The sequence below is a fragment of the Cottoperca gobio genome, chromosome 21 (genome assembly GCF_900634415.1).
Source record: "Cottoperca gobio chromosome 21, fCotGob3.1, whole genome shotgun sequence".
NCBI classification, from domain to species: domain Eukaryota; kingdom Metazoa; phylum Chordata; class Actinopteri; order Perciformes; family Bovichtidae; genus Cottoperca; species Cottoperca gobio.
The window spans coordinates 13,006,448-13,025,901 of NC_041375.1; the positions used below are offsets into that span (position 1 = coordinate 13,006,448).

General features: G+C 42.1%; 1 protein-coding gene across 1 annotated transcript; it reads right to left on the reverse strand.

The window, feature by feature from the left end:
• Window positions 1-1,835: 1,835 nt before the first annotated feature.
• LOC115026371 (immunoglobulin superfamily member 10-like) lies at window positions 1,836-17,984 on the reverse strand. Its single transcript, XM_029459182.1, has 11 exons — window positions 17,800-17,984; window positions 17,508-17,637; window positions 15,646-15,887; window positions 14,939-15,090; window positions 10,596-14,215; window positions 9,347-9,488; window positions 8,516-8,651; window positions 6,849-8,051; window positions 6,519-6,726; window positions 5,581-5,802; window positions 1,836-5,386 (listed from the first exon to the last, which is right to left on the reverse strand). The coding sequence occupies exons 1-11, from the start codon at window positions 17,982-17,984 to the stop codon at window positions 3,254-3,256; spliced, it is 8,373 nt and encodes a 2,790-aa protein (XP_029315042.1). The 3' UTR covers window positions 1,836-3,253.
• Window positions 17,985-19,454: the final 1,470 nt, after the last annotated feature.

Consider the following 19,454-nt stretch of genomic DNA (forward strand, 5'->3'; position numbering starts at 1 on the left):
ACACATCAGTGTACACTAAACCAGATGACTGGCTATTGTCTGTCTTTTAATGCAAACATGAAAGCTGGGTGGACCGTGACATGTGTCTTGTTGATATGCCAGATATAGCTGGCATGACTAAATTGTGATGACAACATTGATGTGATGCAAAATGTGAGCAGATGTAGCAACAATGTGTGTTTTGTATTTCAAAGTATGCAGTGGAGTTTTCAGGTACAGTGGGAGTGATGTATTAACGGTGTCTCTGAAGTGTGTGGCTAGAGTCCTTTTCATGTATTATTTTGTTTTTCCAACGTTCCAATGTATTATAACAATATTCAACATAAATGATGGTATTACCATTAATCCTGACAGTGACAGGGCTGATGCACTATTGATGGGTTGTAGATCATTAGTGTTAATGAAAATGTTTGATAACTTGTGATCATCAGCAGAAATTGTAGTTGTGTTTGATTTACTTTATCAGATTGGTATGACACAGAGTGCATCATTTATGTGATGGTTTTTGTTGGCTATTGCTACATATTTGCAGCCAATCCAATCAGGCATACCCAATCATTTTAACCATTCTGCAATCTCTTCATGTCAATGACTTAAGTGAAAGTGAAATAGATGCCTAATAAAATGCCCATGTAATGTTCTTTATTAGTTACTTATATGCTTGTAAGTTTGCAATGGCACAAAAGAGGATTGATAATAAGTTATTTGTTTAAAAGTGATCACAAAAATGAAACCATAAAATTGGTGTGCCACAATAAATGGATATGTTCCAACACTATAAAAGACATAATTCAAAACAGGAAAGCATTTGCAGAAAACAACTGGCCTCATTGAGCACAAAAAAAAAAACGTTTTCTCTTCTGCAGTATTTTCCCACTCCAAAATAAACTGCCCAAATGAATGGGTGGTGCATTGCAATGATTTTAATTAGTACTGCCTTTGATTTCTGTGCAACTTCACATCAATAACTCTGCAATATGTTTTCATTGTTTTTTCTTATTTTTTTAACATTTCAGTAAATCAATAACTCTCATTTTCTACGAGTTTTCAATTATGACATCAGCAGGTTTAGACTGAGTGTGTATGGGGAGTGCTAAATCAGCCGAGTGACTGGCCTCAAGAGCTGAGTTAAGTCCTGGGCTGTGCAAGTCCTAGTTGAATGTCTGCTCTGTGCAGTGCTGCATGTTCACAACACAGAACAACAAAATAAACTATATAGAAATTCTAACACCTTTGACTATTGAGCGTGGTCATTTACACTAAAGCGAAACGGAAACACAGAAGCAGTTCACAGCTGGAAAAAGAGAAAAGTCTAAATGTTGTGGTTCACAGGACGCATGGTGTGACATCTCTGCTGACAGATGAGAAAACATTCAGTAATAAATATGCGAAGCAGCATTTTTACAAGCTATTTATGATGTTAGTTCCATATCATTTACTGTAGCTGACATTACTGTCGCTGCTCATACATATAATGTCTAATTAGTTTTAGTACTTAGTGGAACGGGAATCGGCCTACACAGTACTTTGCAGGTGTGAGTGCAGGGTGGTGCGTGGAGTCGCCTTGCAGCCTGCTGTGACTTTTATTGCATTTCCCAGGGTGAGGAATATGATGTCATCAACATGTGTCTCATTTACTGTTAAGACCCTATTTCCTGGTTTGACAGCTGAGCTGGGGATAAGGAGTTTATGTTCTCATAATATACTCAAGGAAAAATTTCCTTCCTCGCTTTTGCACTCACACTAGGTGTTTTCTTTTCTCACTCTGACTCTACACTCACACACTTTGCTTCGGCTGTTGACATTTCATAGAGTAAACACTTTGAGTTATTTTTCCAGTTTTATTTATAATATGAAGATGTTCAAAATATAGCAAGCAGTCATTCATGTGTGACAAGTGAGACCACAAACATACATAATGATATTTAATAATTTCTCCCTTTATGTAAAAAAAACATAATCTTTACAAGACAAATAATTTAAGGACACAATGAAAACATCAAAGAAGAGAGGAAACATGATAACCATGAGCTGCTGGCTTTGAGAACAAGCTTAGGGAAGGTTGAACCGCACATACATTTCTACAATCTTTAATATCAAAATAATCACAAAATTCATTGTTCAAAGAACTGATTGTTTTTACATGAATGCGATGGTAGAACAATATTTGTCTAGGTTTGAAACCCACAAATAGGTCACAAAAATAGTTTATAGGTTAAAAAAGTCCTGAATAAACTGTTGTTGGGGTGGATGATAATCCTGGAGCCCTCTATCATTATGTCTGTCACAACGTGATAACGTGTAGACAATATAAAGCAACTAAGGCCGCCAATTTAAGTTAATGTTTGCTACAAATGCACCACCACAACAAAATCCAACCTATTTCTAACATGTAGTTTATAAATAAAAAAAATAAAAATAGTATTTCAATAGTTAATAAGGTAAATATCAAGTTGAAATTCTAAATCCAAATAGTATTATAGTGAATTAAGTCCCAATTTGCAACATTTGAAAAAAATATACACCAAGATCAAAAAGGATTATATTATGTGCCAGTAGACAGGTGTGAAGGACAAACAGCGTCCTTGTGTGATTCTGTGTTGCGTCTACAATATTCAGTGACCCAGTCAGTAAAATATTGTGTGGTATACTGTAGTTCAGTGTGAGTGGTTGAATTGAAGTAATGATATAAAGCAATCTGGCGAAGTAAAGCATGCTTGTTTTTCAGCATCAACAACATGTCTGTGGTTTTTTTGGGTTCAGCAGTACTGGAATGTGTGTTTACACATTTTGGAACTGAAACAGTCCACGGGTACAGATGTGAGCCTTTAAATATACAGTGCTTCTTCGGTGATCACTTCAAAAAGGGTTTTAGGCCACTGATACAAACAAGCACAACCCGTTCATGGTGTACCGCCAGCTACATGAAACCACAGTCCTTAAGCACAAATTATTTGTTTTTGCAGAGAAAGATGCATGACGCTGTATCTGCAGAGAATCTCGCAACTCCTGATATTCAAAAAATAATACAGTATTGGAAACAAAGTCATACAAATACATACATGAGACATCTACCTGTATATTAGTAGTGTCTTTTCTGAGATTCAACAGTATCTCTTGCATGGAGCCTTGCAGTTCCTTTGGGCATGTGGGACACATAGAGTGGTAACAGCACTGGAGTTGATCCACCTGTACAGAAGAATGGTCGTGTCTCAGTCTCCTGCATGTTTGTGGGTGCGTTTGCTTCACCCCATTATATAACATGCAGGTATGTCGCTTTGGTGTCCACTCCTATTACATTTTTGGCGGTGCATCTGTAAAATCCTGTATCCCTACTTGTCGGGTTTTGTATCACCAAGGAACCCTGAGGGCTAAGGTAGCGGTTGCCATAGATACGAGCCTGACCCATCACCCTCAGCTGTGTCAGGTCTGGTGTTTCCCAAGTGACTGTCGCCCGGGGTGTTGCTATTGTCAGACACGGCAGCTCCACAGCAACCCCGGGTCGTGTGTAGGTCACAGGGGAAGGGCCTGTTGTGATGCGTGGGGGGTAGGCGATGACGATGACGGGAACCGTGACCACTGAAACTGAGGAAGAGTCGGCACTGGTGGATCTGCAGGTGAAGGTGCCGCGGTCGAACACAGAGGCATGTTGCACTGTCAGTGTTCCATCCTCTTGGACTAGGTATCGGCCTGAGTCACCGCTCTCACCCCGGGACAATACCATGCCACTGGGCATGGTCCACGAGAGAGAGCCCTGGGTGGTTCCATGGGTTTGAAAAGCAGGGCAAGGCAGGCGAAGGTTCTCTCCATTAACGATGCTCACCAAGGGAGCTGTTCTGCTGCTCACAGCTGGCTCTGAGACGGGGGTAGTTGAGCGGGCTGGAGGGCCAACTGGACGAGATGCAGCAGGCAAAGAGTGGGCTCTGAGTAGAGGCTTTTGAGTAACTGGGATTCTTGGATGAAGCGTCTCAGGCAACACTGGCCTTGAGCTTAAGGATTTAGATGAATCCAATGAGGCTCCTGAGCGAGGCGCCTCTATTAAGCCAACCCTTTCCTTCACAGGCCTTTCCACAGCCGGTCCCCTGTGTGAAAATCTGACCTCCTCCTGTGGCTCAGAGACCTCCAGCTCCACCTGTATCCTCGTCTGTCCTCTCTCACTTCTAACCACACATATTAAGGTTCCGCCATCACTAGGCCGCACTCCTCGCAGCTCCAAGGAGCCGTTTCGGTACACAGTGAGTCGGCTGCCGTAGTATGGAGCTGGCAACACACCATTACCAGGCAGAAACCAGGCCAGACGGGGAGGAGGGGAGCCTTGCGAGGGGCATGGCAAAAGAACATTTTGGCCTTTCACCGCTCGCTGCTTCACTGTCGTTACCATACCCACAACTGTGTTAATAGGGTTTTTATTACCTGTATTACTAGCAGCTATAACAGTACTACTACTACTCCTACTAAACGCATTTCCTCTGAGTGTGCCAGTACCAGCTCCATTATTAGACACACTTATCCTGCCATTGTCTCTATTGGTGTAAGCATCATTACCAGCCCTTCCTGCAATTACTTCATTATTAGTTCCAGGATTCCTTCCTACACCATCCTCTTTAGCTGTGCTGTGACTGCTACCAACTCTATTAGTATTACTCAGAATGCCAGGTCCATTTTGATGTATTCCAACGTTATCTGCTTTATTGCTTATATTCCTAGCCCCGCTCACCCCAACACTGATAACACTGCTACCTAGTTGTGTTGTGATTCCACTGACAGGCTTGTTTAATCCATCTCGACTATCACTCCTAAGAGCAGGATAAGAGTCACTGGTGGCTATGTTAGCACTGGCGTTTGGTACAATGTTTCTTATCCTGCCATTATTATCACTATAGCCATTATTTCTGCTGTCACTGCTAACAATCTTGCTTGTGTCTCCATTGCTAAATCCATACTGGCGTATACCTGCATGATTAATGCTGTCCCCTGATCTACTGTTATGATCACTTCCAGGCCCATTGCTAGTGCTCCAACCTCTTCCTCCCACCTGGCCACTCTGTCCATGGTTAGGAGCCTCCACCAACAGGGAAACCACCAGGCTCCTCTCCCCGGCTGAGTTGCTTGCTCGGCATGTATAGTTTCCAGTGTCGATCATTTGAGCCAGACGTACCTCCAGAGTTCCACCCGAAACCACCACAACCCGCTCAGAATAAAAACCAGATCCCACACTTTGTGGGATGACGCGGCGGTTTGGGGAAAACCATGTCATCGTCGGGGCAGGATCTCCTGTGGCCTTGCATGAAATTGTGGCGGTTGCCCCCTGGCGTACTCTGATGATGTGGTGGCTTCTGTTATCAGTTAATGTTGGTAAAGATGTCATCATGACCTTTACTTTGACCTTAAAACATTGAATTTGAATGAAATAATTAATTAATGACTGAATTAATTTGTACTATTATTTATTCTATGAGTATTGTTAATAAGTAAATAAATTATAATTAAATTGAAAAGTAATATAACATCGTTTTGATCTGATTATGTAGTATAAACAAAAACCTATATTAATAAAAAATATATATATGTTTTTCTTACCTTCATGGTGTCTTGACCACCTTGATTTTCAGCATAACACGTGTACTCTCCCTCTTCTCTCATACCCACTGCTGGAACCAGTAACGTCCCATTGTCAAACACAGTTAACCTCCGTGCTCGCCCTCCTCTGTGCTCCCCCTGCAACACGCTGTTCACCATGGTTCCATCTGGTAGGCTCCAACGGACAGCTGGGTCAGGCAGTCCTGATGCCTGGCAGTCCACCTGCATGGAAGAGGGTCATTGTTGCTATCAGTTAAAAGTTTTTGTGGCTTTTATTTTGATGAAAGTTGAACTTCTGTGAGCTGTTGAGAAATAACAACATAACATATCTTCTCTTTGTAAAAATTAATGATGGATACTGTACTAAGATTTTAAGGCTGTCTTCATGCCCTCAAAAAAAGAAATCACAGTAGACAACGTTGCTAAGCAACATAAGCAAAAAAACATTTAAAGCTCATTAATGTTTAAATGAAATTGAAAATGAAGGGCAACAAATCCCCACAATATGTTGTCCTCTTTCTTGCATTTCACCCTGCTTGACATTGTTTTTCATTGAGCTGTTAAATATTCATGTGTGAAGTACTATCGCCTGAAGGCCGCTGTTGATGATTCATAACAGGCCTGACAGGTCTTTCTTTTCTTTTTAAGTCAAAAGAATATGAATCAGAAAAAAACAACCAAAACGCAGCTTGAAGCTGTGGAAATGTTTGGCAGCACGCCCAGCAATAGAAGAGATCCAACACACATCATGGCCTCAACACAAAATAAGGTTCTTAAAGCTCAAAAGTGCAGGTGTGGGAGATGGACTGTTTAAAGTATAGGCAGGATTTGATGCAAATGTACGACAGCAGAACAGTGGTGTGTGATATAAAATGAATTGCTCTTAGCTAGCTAGGCAACGATGAAATGTGATTCTGCTTTTTTTTCATTTAGCTCACCTTCAGTGGTCTGCCAAATGATACCATCTGATTGAGTGGCTGCCTGGGCTCGATCTTGGCAGGCTTGGTAACCACAGAGACATGCAGGAGGCGATAATCATCTGAGACCTTGTTCCGTGCGATACAGAGGTAGTCTCCAGCATCCTTCTCTGTCACTGCCTGGACTGACAGAGTGCCATTAGGATGCACCTTCAAACGTCGGTCAAAACTGAAAATCAAATGGACAAATAACACACAAATCACCCAAAAATATAGAATCAGACACAATACTAACAGAATTACCTCAAGATATAATCATACAAACGTCACACAAACCCAGATCCCCTGTACCTGAAGTGCAAGTCCACCAGTTTCCTGCTGGGGGTCCTCCAAATGATGATAGGTGATGGGTTGCCAGTTACAGAGCAGTTAAGCTGCAAAGAAAAACCATAGTGGACAGTAGTGCTGGAGGGTGACGTAGAGACAATAAGGGCTTTACTGAATGGGGAGATGGGCAAAGGATTCAATGCAGCTGAGGCTGTGCTTTTTTCAGAGTGTGAAGAAGAAGTAACTCTTATGTTGTTTACAATGCCAGGCGAGACTTTGGTGTCATTTGTAGGCACTGTAGAGGGTGGGGAGAGAGAGGAGAGTTTTGTTTTGTTGATGTTAGTCAAGTCTGTGGGGGAGGCAGTGACTGTTTTATTGATTTTAGACTCTGTGTTAGTAGATGTGGGTTGGTGAGGGTAAGAAGATGAGCGAGAAGAAGTGGGGGTGAGCGGCAAGGTCCTGGATCTATCAAAGGGCGATGGAGGGGAGAATTTAGCGGAGTTGACTGGATTTGAGGGATGGACGGGAATTGAAGATGAAGGAGATGCTTTTTCAGTGGCAACAGCTTTGGCCCCTTTATTACTTGCTCCACCCTGTGTCCTTTCTCCTTCTGCTCCCCCATCAATTTCTAACCTCACTGTTCTCTTATCGGCTCCAACAGCATTGCTTGCTGTGCACTCGTAATTCCCTGAGTCCTTAGGGAGAACTCCTCGAATATGCAGTGTGCCGTTTGGCAAGACAAAAAGGTTGCCATGGAGAAACTGGGATTGGCGAACTAGAGTCCCGTCTGGGATTCGCCAGCGCAGAGTTGGTGGCGGGGCACCTCGGGCAGAGCAGTGAGCATAAACAGGCCTCCCTGGAGACAAACGCAGGTATTCCTCTCTGGGTTGCTGTATCACCGGGGGCAACGAGGACACGTGTACACGTGCAGAGGCACTGGCAGCACCTGCTGAGTTCGAGGCCACGCAGCGATATATGCCTCTGTCACTAGGTAAAGTTACTGTGATATGGAGGGTTCCATTTGTGTCCATAGTGATGCGACCGGTGGAGGCAGCAGTGGAGGTGAGGACAGAACGATCAGGCAGAACCCAGGAGAGCAGAGGGCTGGGAACGCCATCCGCCCGGCACTCTAAGTGTACCTCTCCACCCTGATGAATGGTAGCTTCCCTGTAGCTGGCTAGCTGCATCCGAGGGGGGCGGGTCCACACTTCCAGGTTGGTAAGCAATCTATCATGGAAAATAAAGCACACAAATACTCAATATAGAAACATTTAAACACATTTAAAAAAATACATATATACAAATATAAATATTCAAATAAATGAAAACAAACCATAAATGTCATATGATACATTTAGGAAACACCCCAAATGCATGCATACTCAATTCAAACTGGAATTCTAATAGAAACATTGGCTTGAGAAATTAAGAATTATATTCAAGTTACACAAACATATTGGGATTGGCATTTCAAACACAACTTTTATAAACAGATGTCATATACAGAGATTTAGATTTAACGATATAACTTTGCTTTGAAAAATACAATACAGTATAGACAATACTCAGTAATTAAATAGCTGTTTGCCTTTGGCCTATGTTATTAATACAGAACATGTTTTGTACCATGGTCATTATAACTAAATGGTATGCATTACATTAATATTCCTAGCAGATATCAGTAGCCTCACCTGTCACGACCTAGTAAGCTCTGTGCACTGCAGATGTATGTGCCTTTGTCCTGCAGCTGAACATTCTGGATAACAAGGGTGCCATTTGGCAGGACCTCAAACCGTTGAGTTCTGGATTGAATTGACATCAACACTCCTGAGAGACAGTCAGACAGATGGACAGCAGTGATGAGACAGAGTAGGAGAAACAGATACAAATTGGGAAAGAAAGTTAGAGTGAGAGAGTGGAAAGGAGGATCAGGGACATGCCGAGTGGCACAGTTTGAATTAAGCCCAGTGATGCAGTGCACAAAATGTTCCATTACTTTATTGCAATATGTCTTTCCCACATGGCAGGCGAGAGAAAAGCCTATTGTGTGCATGCCAGTGCGTAATGCTGGGTGTTAATGGGTTACTTCATCAGTGTAAAATGTGTTCATATTCATTTAGTTATAGTACATACTAAAGATGAGACTGGTTTTCCTTTCAAATGTATGATGTAAATGCAGGATGTAAATACAAACCTTTATTTATTCTGTTTTAAAGGTACAGTCTGTAGTTTTTCACCATGAAAAATGTGCATTTATTTGTTTCACAGCATAATTAATAATATAGGCCTGAAGCTTTCAGAGAGCAGATTTACTGAGTAATCTGTAACATTTTGTAGAGTTTTTGCTCCAGTCTATGAACCAGATTTGAAGGGGTTTCAAGAGTATATTTAACGTAAATGTAAAGCGAAGATAAAACTGAACCCTGATTTATACATTCATAATTTTAAGGGTGTTTGTTTTGAATATGTGCATATATACGTTGGTGAAATAAATGTGTATATGCATATCTTCTGCATTGTACCTGTGGTGACCTTGGTCCATGTGATTGAAGGCTTCGGCTCTCCTTGAGCTTCACAAGCCAGCCTTGCAGTGCTCTCTGCTGGGAGCGACACTGTCCTGATGTGTGGGTCTGCAATCCTCGGTCTGGATCTCACAACTGGGGCCTATGCAAAGGTTTTAGGAAATAGATTATTGTGTCAAAGTAATGAATAATAGAATTAATGATTTTAACTAGAAGACATTTGAGAGCATGACTCCACTTATGAAAGTTCCTCAACTTGCAAAGCTGCAGCATTGCATTGGTCTGAGTTTTAATTGACTAAAATCAACTAAATAGCATGTGATGGAGGGCGTTGCTGAACTTCAGTTTAGCAACGGATAAAATATTAGAATTGTCTAATAGTAAAAATAGCAAATCTACATTTTCACCTCAATGTAGTCATCAGATCATTTGTTAAACTGATAAAGTGCTATCTGTATGACAATTTTTAAGGAACAACGCCTAACCAAAATGATAGATTGATAGAAGACTTCTTTGCATCAGTATCAAAAGCTTCTTTCTTTTTTTGTTACCTAACTTAAAAACAGAGAGTAACAATAATTTATAAACTCTTTAGTAAAACCTTTTGTAAAAAGTTTGTAATAACTTATTTTTTTAACAGTGAAGAATTGTTTAAGGTTCACAAATTCAATATAGCATTACTGTAATCTCAGATTTAGAATCATTGGGGGTGCAACCAGTGGTTTGGTCTGCTGAGGCTTGCCAAAAGGGCTCTGGAAATTAATTAACAATTGATTATCTAAAATCCCTTTGGGATTAGGGTCTCAAAACACATAATACATTGCTGATTATGGAACATGTGTTTTTCATCTCTTCTTTAGATCTAGCAGGGACACTGGCAAGGCTCGGAAAGGTCCATGAAATTGAACAATAATAGTCTTAAACATCCCTTAGCATCCCTTAAATATCCAATAGCAGGTCATCTGAATACAGATTAGACTATTTTCAGATCTATTGTGTCTTTTAGCTAAACTTTTGCCCAAGAGCTTAAATGTTAATTTGAGTTCCACTTAGCTGACAACAAAGAAAAATAGCTTTATATATATGAAATTAAACCTCCATTTAGGCATGCACTTACAGAAATGACTAATTGAATAAATGACAAGGAGCAAGAAGCAGAACTATAGGGAAACATTACATAAATCAACAATTACATTTAGAATAAAAAACTAATATTGTTTAGCTGTTATTTTAATTGATTTGAACTCACCAGAGGGGTGGCAGGAAGTGAAGAGGAGGGGGGCCAGTGTGGCCTGCTGCTGTGTGAATCCGGAATATAATTAGTTCCAGGGTTCTTCCAGTCAATAGGGGGTCGACTCTGGTTTGAACCCCCAGAAACAGGCCTCCCTCTGGGATCAACTTGGACAACACTCGGCCTCTCTCTGGATGATACTGTGGTAGTTGTTGAGGTCATTGTTGTGGTAGTAGTTGAAGATTTACTGGGTGTAGCTGCCCTTGTTGTAGTGGGAGAAGATTTGACTGAAGTGTCAAGTCTAGTACTGCTAGTAGGAATAGTTGTTATTGCAGTAGTAGAACTGGGGTTAGGCGTTGTGGGAATATCTTTGAATGAGATTGTTGTACTACTAGCGGTAGTAGTAGTAGTAAAAGTAGTAGTTGGAGGAGGGATGGTTGAAGAAGTGGTAGTGGGAGTAGTTGATGCAAGAATTGGAGTTGTGGTAGCAATAGTAGAGGTAGGACTAGTTGTGGTACTTCTGGTAGTTCTAGATGTTGGGATGATCTTGGTAGTTGTAGTAGACATGATGGGGCTTGTAGTCATAGCAATACTTGTAGTTCTTGTGGGAAGTGTGTTTTCACTAGCTATAGTAGTAGATATACTTGTAGTGCGTCCAGCTGAACTAGTAGATATGCTTTTGAGGGTAGTAGAAGGAGTTGTTGTGATTTGTGCAGTAGTAGTTGTAGCTGCACTGGAGACTGTGGAGGAAACAATGGAGGAAAGAGTGGGCGAGAGAGAGGTGGAGGAGTGGGATACATATGGTTCACCCGACAAATTCCTCTCCAGCTCTTCACTGTGTTTGCTTGGGGGTTTATCAACATGTTTGCCTAATGATGTGTGTGTTTTTGTGTGTGTCTGTATGCCATGTGTATGTGTCCCAGTGCGTGTGACTGGCGGATATGTCAGGGCCATCGCAGTATCCGAGTGAGTGGGTGCTGGTGTCGGTGTGTTGAAGAGAGTGGGAACTGCAGTGTCTAGGATGTTGGCTGAGTGAGTCACCATGTCTATATGTATCTTTGTGTGAGAGGAGGATAATGAGTTGAGAGAAGAGGAAGAGGGGGTCAATGAGGGGGAGGCAGATTTATAAGTGGAGACACCAACAGTGTTAGAAATAGTGGTAAACTGAGGATTCAGTGCCACATCATTTGAAGCAGTCCTAATACGGTCACTCCGTGTCAACAGAATAGCAGGAGATATGGTTGTTGAAGCCAGCATCAACATATTTATTTGATCTGTGGTAGTGTCAGGTGTCGCAGTTTGTGACCTTGAATTCGTAGGGTCAGGGAGAGGTTGGCGTGGGGTCAAAGGGCGCCCCCTGGGCCTGTTTATGATTCTTCTTCGTTGTCCGATCCTCCTACGAGAGTTCCAAGGGCTTTGAGGCCGGGAGTTTGGTACCAAATTAGGGAAGAGTCCCTGCCGGGGATCCTGAGGCCTGGTTCTAGATGGGTTGGTGTTTGTTTCTGACTCATCTCCTTCACCTGGCTCTGGGATAATTTCATTTGTTCCTGAGATTGGCTTTGATGTGACTGATTCTTTCTGTGTCTCTGAGTTTGTCACTGTCTCTGTCTGGGGAGTTGCTTTCTCTGTCTCATTCTCTATATCTGTCTGTGTTTCTGTTGATGTTGCCGTCTTTATCTCTGTGTCTGTTTCATTCTCTGTATTTGTCCCTGTGTCTGTTTCTGTGTCGGTTTTTGTCTCTGCGTCTGTTTCAGTGTCTGTATTTGTCTCTGTGTGTGTTTGCATTTCTGTTTGAACATGGTGAATGTGCTGTAGGCCTTCCTCTTGTAGATTAGTGTCATCAACTGATGACCCTTCAGTTTCTGCTTCCACCCCTGCTCCCTCAGATTTACCTCTCTCTGTATCACCATGTCCCCCATGTCTACCTGTGTCTTCTGCTACCACTTCAACTGTGGGCTTTGCTGTTGCGATTGGCTGGCTGTCATTAGTGTGAACAGTCTTTTGTCGAATCTTAGCCAGGATATCAGCCCATTTCTGAGGGTCTATTCTTTGTTTGTTTGTGGTAACTCTATGTCTGTTCTCAAAGCGGGTTCTTCTTTGGTCAGTGGATGATATAGGCGCTCCTCCTCTTCTCAGAAGGCCTTCTCTCATAGGTCCACGCCTTTTGGGTTTTCCGATTGGATAACGTCTGTTTTGGGAAGGTTGAAGAGGTCTTGGACGCTTACTATTACCAACAAGGGTTCTCTCTCCTTCCTCTTCATCCCCCGATCCTTCCTCTAATAGTAATGGAGCTCGAATCTTGGTTGACCGGCCAGCGGCTGACTGTGGCCCTGTGGGAAATGAAGTCTTAAGTGGAGGGAGATGTCTTGAGTTTAATTCCAGCTGCATGGACAGAGAGTCACTACCGTACTGGTTGACTGCAATGCAACGGTAATGACCAGCATCCCTTGGAGAAGGGTTAGGCAGAGAGAGACTCCCATTTGATTGTATAGTGAGCCCACCTGATACAGCTAATCCTCGCCGTACTAAGTTTCCATCTGGTAACACCCAACTCATATGAGGTGCTGGTGAACCAGATGCCTTGCAGGACAGACTGATGGGCTTACCAACATTTGTGGTGACTGGAGGTCCCAGTTTCTCTCCTGAAGACGGAACAGAGGATTCCTCCACTGCCAGGCGCAGGGGGAGAACAGCTACATCCTTGCCTTCCTGGGCTATGCAGTAGTATATCCCTGCATCTGAAAGCTGCACTTTGTGTAGAAGTAAACCAGAGGTTGACGCCTGGAGCCTACCATCTAGACTGCTAGAGGGGGGGATGAGCTTGGATCCATCTGGGAAAACCCACTGTACTTTGGGGACACCAGAACTTAAAAGAGGACATAATAGCTCCACTTTACTGCTTGCTACTGCCACCAGTGCTGTGGTGGTATGATTAGTTAAAATCAGTACCCATGGGTGAAAGGCAGGGGAGGATGTTGACGGATGAGAAGCAGGGTCAGGATGCGCAGAAACTCTTGTTGAGTATATAAGTTGAACTTTGTGTCTGTTAGACTGCGCTCTATTTAGCTGGATGCTAATGGCTGGCTGTAGCAACCATTGTGGTCTGGCTTTGACAGAAGCTTGGACTCCAGTGTGATAATACCCGTCTGTCTCTGCTGCCTGCCTGTAGCGGTAGGCCAATGCTGGGGCTTTACTCAGCATGATCCCCCTCTCCAGGCGAACCGCAGTCTCACTGTAATAAGCTAGGATCCTCCATAGTTTCTCATAGCTCTGTCTCTCCACAGGGCACTCCAGGGAGAGTGACAGAGCAAGGGGGAGAGGAGAAGAGGAGGAAAGGGAGAGATATGGAGGAGGCGCAATATCCTGGGACTCAGACGAGTGAGTGATGTTGCAAACCAGATCGACACTGTCCCCTTGTTGGTCAGACAGACCCAGAGAGGCAGTGCCTAAAGGCCCTCTGAAGGATTCACTTGTTTGGATTTCACTGAGTTCTGTATCCAAAGGTGTGTCTCTTCCTGGGGAGAGGATGACGGGCGAGGTGCACGATAGGTCAGTCTGCTCAAGCAAGCCCTGACCTTGAAGGAAGTCGGGCGAGGCACAGATAGGACACTGAGGGCCGATAGGACATTTCATTAAGCCTAATTGAAAGACAGAAGAAGAGAAAAGTATGTCATAAAAGGCAACCTTACCAACTCTATCAACTGTGTATAACAGCATAGCAACTAAACAAACATATCAGTGCACAATTCAGCTATCTGTGCATATATTAGTGGTGTCATATATTAGTCATGCCAGCTCTTCTTAAGCATCCATTACCTTTTATATATCTTATTAATTATGTATGGTTACTTTATCTACTTATAAATCAGGAAAATGCTTCACTTCATTATAACACAATCATTAGCCTATATTTCAGCTGCCTGCACACATCATTGCTGTCATCATGGATTAGTCATGGCAGGTTAAGTCTGGCATATCAATGAGACACATTTCATGGTCCAGCCCTCATTCACGTCTCAATAACAGCCACAAGACACACTGGAAGAGATACAGAAAATGAAGTAAAACAGAGAAGGGTGTGTGATGAAAAGCAGGTGGTGGTATAAAGATAACAAAACCAGATGTATAAAAAAGTGATTTTTTTTGTATCATTCTATCATTTGGCTGGATTTGACATGCTATATTACAGTTATTATAATACTTACACACTAAAAGTATTAACACATTAGTTTTCTATTTCTAAATAATAGACTTTGACTGAGTTAAACTGGCTCGAAGGCTCAACAAATGACCAACATAAAACACATGTGGAGGACAAAACAACAAGTGAAAACAAATAATATTTCAGACGTGACAGTCACCTGGATGAGCCAGACTCCAAGTGAGAAACCAATTCATCCTACAGTCACAACTCCAAGGATTAGCCTCCAGCACAACAGTCTCCAGCAGAGGCGCTGTCGCTAAGGTCTCTCTGGGCAGAGTGGTTAGACTGTTGTTGGACAGGTCTAGGTGTCTACAGGAGGGGGAAACAAAGAAAAAAAAACATTGAGACAAAGAGGGGGAGGGGTTGGACAGGGGGGGACATCAAGGTTGATAAGATGAATAGATGAATGGGTGAATAGTGGGAGTTGGCAGTTAGAGCTGACAGGTTAGGGGTAGGAAAATCCTTCATCAATTGTATCGTTTCCATCATCACCTTCATGTTCAGACCCAAACGATTCCTTTACAGTAGTAATACAAGTAGATCAGGAAAAGGGTAAAGAGATATCACATTATCACCAGATCTAGCAACGAATTTCATGAGTTTAACTATATTTTGCTTTTGCTTGGTCATAAGTCAACTTAGTTCAAATGTTTGTTTTTTATGATTATGATTGTCAAGAACACACAGATTAGTTTGTGAAAGTGTTGAAGTAATATTAATAATGTAGCAATAATAGACTTTACAGAGAACAGAACGTTGACATTCCTTGCTGTTATCTGTTTACTGTTGAAACTAACATTTCAATATGTTGTAAATTACCCAACAATGACGGTTCCATTATCTGCTTTAAGTGTTCAAACTCACCTGAGTGTAGAGAAGTAATAAGTATTCAGGAGGGACAGTGTGCATAGAGTGCGAGGGTGCAGCTGATGCAGCCTGTTCCCTTGCAGACGCAGCAGCCTGAGGCTAGGCAGCTGGAGCAGGGCCCGGGGGTGGATGTGCCGGAGGAGGTTGTGATCCAAGTACAGACGCAGCAGTGAGGTCAGGCCAGAGAAGGTCAGAGATGAAGAGATCTCTCTCAGCTTGTTATAACTCAGCTTTAGTATCTGTGGGAGGAGGGGGAGGAAATAGAGTGAGCGGAAGCAATGAAGGATTAGAAGAGCAATCAAATAATAGACCTCAAAGCTGATGAAGAAACTAAGTCTATGCTATGATCATAAATTGGTCCCTGGACACCACATGCTTGTAAATTGAAATTATGACAAATGATGTGAGGGGAATTAGAATGAGGACTAAATGCAATCTGTGTACATTTTAGCAATATGTGGAAATACTTCCAGTAGTACATAACCTCACATGTAAAAATTGAGAAAGTAGCCCACCACACATAACCAGTCAATATATTGATGCTGTAAGTTTGTCGATTCAAAGCAGAGAAGACTAAAAAGATATTCTAGCACTTGGGGTTTTAAACTTTTCAAATATGAAATTTACCCCTTTATCCTCAGCACAAGACTCTCGGGCTCTAATGCTATTCTAGTCATGTGTGGAGAAATTTTAAGAAGGCACACCATGAAAACCACATTGTGGAATTGTGTTTCTGTGAGGCTTATGATAAATCTGCTACTTAGGCTACTTAGCTGGCAGAGTTCCAGCTGCTGACAGATACAGCACGTGAGGATGTCAGCACATGGAAATATGGATCTTATTATCACACAATGGCAAATATATCAGCATCTGCCTGGGAGATGAAAGGAACAATTGCTTGTTGAGTAATATCACTTCCCCACGGACTGCTAACACTGCCCTTAGGTTCCTGCTAAAAATGTCCAGTGTGTTTCCTGTCACTGAGCAGTGAAAAGAATGATAGCACATAAATTATACATTAGTTCTACATAAATTAGAAAAATGTGCTGACAAATGTGAACTGTTATATTAATTGCCGTACTTGTTTTACAGATTAAATGTAAAATTAATCCTTTTATCAATCCTTTTATCAACATTATGACTGCAAGATTTAGCCATATCTATCAATGTAGATTCCTCTCTAAATTATACCGAACTCTTTTGACAAATGCTATATATCTTGTTAATCGATGCATTACTCATGTTGTTAAAAACTGAATTGTGTTCTGTCAAACAGTTTAAGTATTTTCATCTCTTCTAGTAATGTAATGTAAACTCTAAGTACTGCATGTGTAGAAAGTTTAGAAGCTGAGCTTTCTGCAATAAAGCACATTCGAAATAGTGCAGGAGTCCATGTATGGCACCCCTGCCTGAGGCTGGGACTAAAGTACATTTTGTGAAGACTTGGTCCAGGTCTGATTTTCACAACTGTGTCCTGCAAAAACTTTCACCTCTAAAAACTCAAAGGTGGGAGGAGAGAATGATTTATTTTCTCCATTAATTAACTGCCATCAATGTTATAATCCAGCATTGATCATTTGTCTTGGGAGGACAGTTCAGGACACTCAATGTTGGCTGATGTTAGAGCTGATGTTGCGAGAGATACAGGTCTACTGTATTTCTATAAAGTAGAACAGCAAAACAAGAAGAAGAGATCTCTGTAGAATCATCTCCACTGTCTCAAAATGTTTGCTATGCATCATTTTGTTAATTATCCTACCCCAATAATCAGCAGCTAGTTTGAATGGATTTTCCTCTCTTTTCAGTCCTATACTTTGTTATTGATGGGTCCAATTCATGTTGCTCTTCATCCTGTTTACCTGCAGTGATTTCATATCTCTGAAAGCTTCATCTGGGAGATGGTGGAGGTCATTGCTGTGGAGCATCAGAAGCTCCGCCTTCTTTAGCCCGGCCAGAGAATTGTCATGGATCGTGCTGATGCTGTTGAACCTGGAAACAGCATCATAAACCTGAGACATCATTATGTCAACAAATATTAATTCTCCATATTAGCTCAAACTTAACTGCAGTTTGACACCTGATGCCAAACTATGTGGGTGTGTTTTCAAGGTAAATAAAAGCACTTGTATGTGTTTACATGCATTCCCTTACCCTAAATTTATGCGGCGTGTGTGCAGAGGCAGGCCAGAAGGTACAGTGAGCAGGGAACGAAAGGTACAGTGGACTTCGCTGGCCTGATAGCAGTTACAGCTCCTGGGACAGGCCTGGCCGATGGGCACAAGTGTCAGCACCAGGAGAGTGAGCAGTGCCACCGGCACACACACATTCAGATACATCTTCACTCCGAGGAGAAGCCACACTGGGATTATCACTGCCAAAAAGAAAAAAGGAAGTAAAGACTGATGGAGCGCAGCAAACTGCACCACAGTGACTCTCCCTCTCTCTCTCTCTCTCTCTCTCTCTCTCTCTCTCTCTCTCTCTCTCTCTCTAATTTATCTAATCTCACACAAGCGCACAAATGCATTTAAATCATTCAAATTCATCAAACCAACTGTAGAGTGATAACTGGGAGGGTCCTTTTGAATTTGAAACTGAAATTAAAGTAAATTACGTTATGGAGCATGAAGCATCCGAGATTGATAGATTACTGTAATGCATAGCGGTGGATAATAAAATCATACCTTGAAATCCTTTGGAGTTATTAAACGGAATTAGTCATTTTGCCCATCAAACACTGATTTCAATCCAACTGCACGGTTCGGAAATTTGATATGCAATTAACCAGTTTATTCACCAACAAACTCCGAAATTGTTGAACTGAGAAAAAAGTCCCAAAGTTGTCACACAAAATGTCACTGAGGAGAGCGAGGAAAGACGCGAAAAGTAGTCACACTTTTGTCAACTCCGCACAACAACAAAATGCTTTTAGCAACATCCAACAGGTCTTCTTGCGCGTATCCAGAAAATAAAAGTAGCGCAGGAAGCGGCAGGCGGGCTATGCAAACGCGTCTGGCGCTGAATGTGAATGTGTGTGTTTGTGTGAATGACAGTGGATGTGTGTGAGTGTGTATTTGAGCCGAGGAAAAGGGACTGGACTGAAGTGAACTCTGAGTGACGTTCAGGCTGAGGGGTTTGTCCAAGGAGGGGCTTTCTGGAAACAGAGGTAACACGTTACTACGCTTCAGGCTGCACTTCTCAGATCTTTACTCTCTGCATGTAGCCACATAAGTGGACATCTTCCTGATGAGCTGCAACTCATTTGACATCATCTGTCTGAATTGTTGCACAACACATTTTATAGATTCTCTGCTCACTCTATCTCCATCTATTTGTGAATTAATTTGAGGAAGGGCTATGGCTTCTAGTTAGATTTATCAGTTGAGTTTTACCAATAAATAAACGTGTTATTACATGTGGTAGAAGCTGCAGCATGGGCCTCTGCAGGGATTCTTCAAAAACTGAGGTTGAGTCTTTTCAACCAGACTCCCACCCCAGCCAATTTTTTTGACCAGCCTCAGAAAGAAAATCTAATATTTCTTGATTAGAAACTGCCAATCAGATTGTTTAAAACCCTCCAAATTCCCAGAAATCACACAGAGTACCTCTGTGTCATCAATAGAGACAACATGTTCATAGGTTGATAAATGTTCTGGATAAAACATCCAACTAATGTAGCTGTGGATGTTTCTATTTACAAGGTTTGGGCAAAGTGCCGACCAGTGTTTGTACTGTTAGGGGCTCCAGCTATCTCCATTCTGTGCTTGTTAGATTCCATTCAGCTAAAGGGAAAGTTGGACAATGAAAGC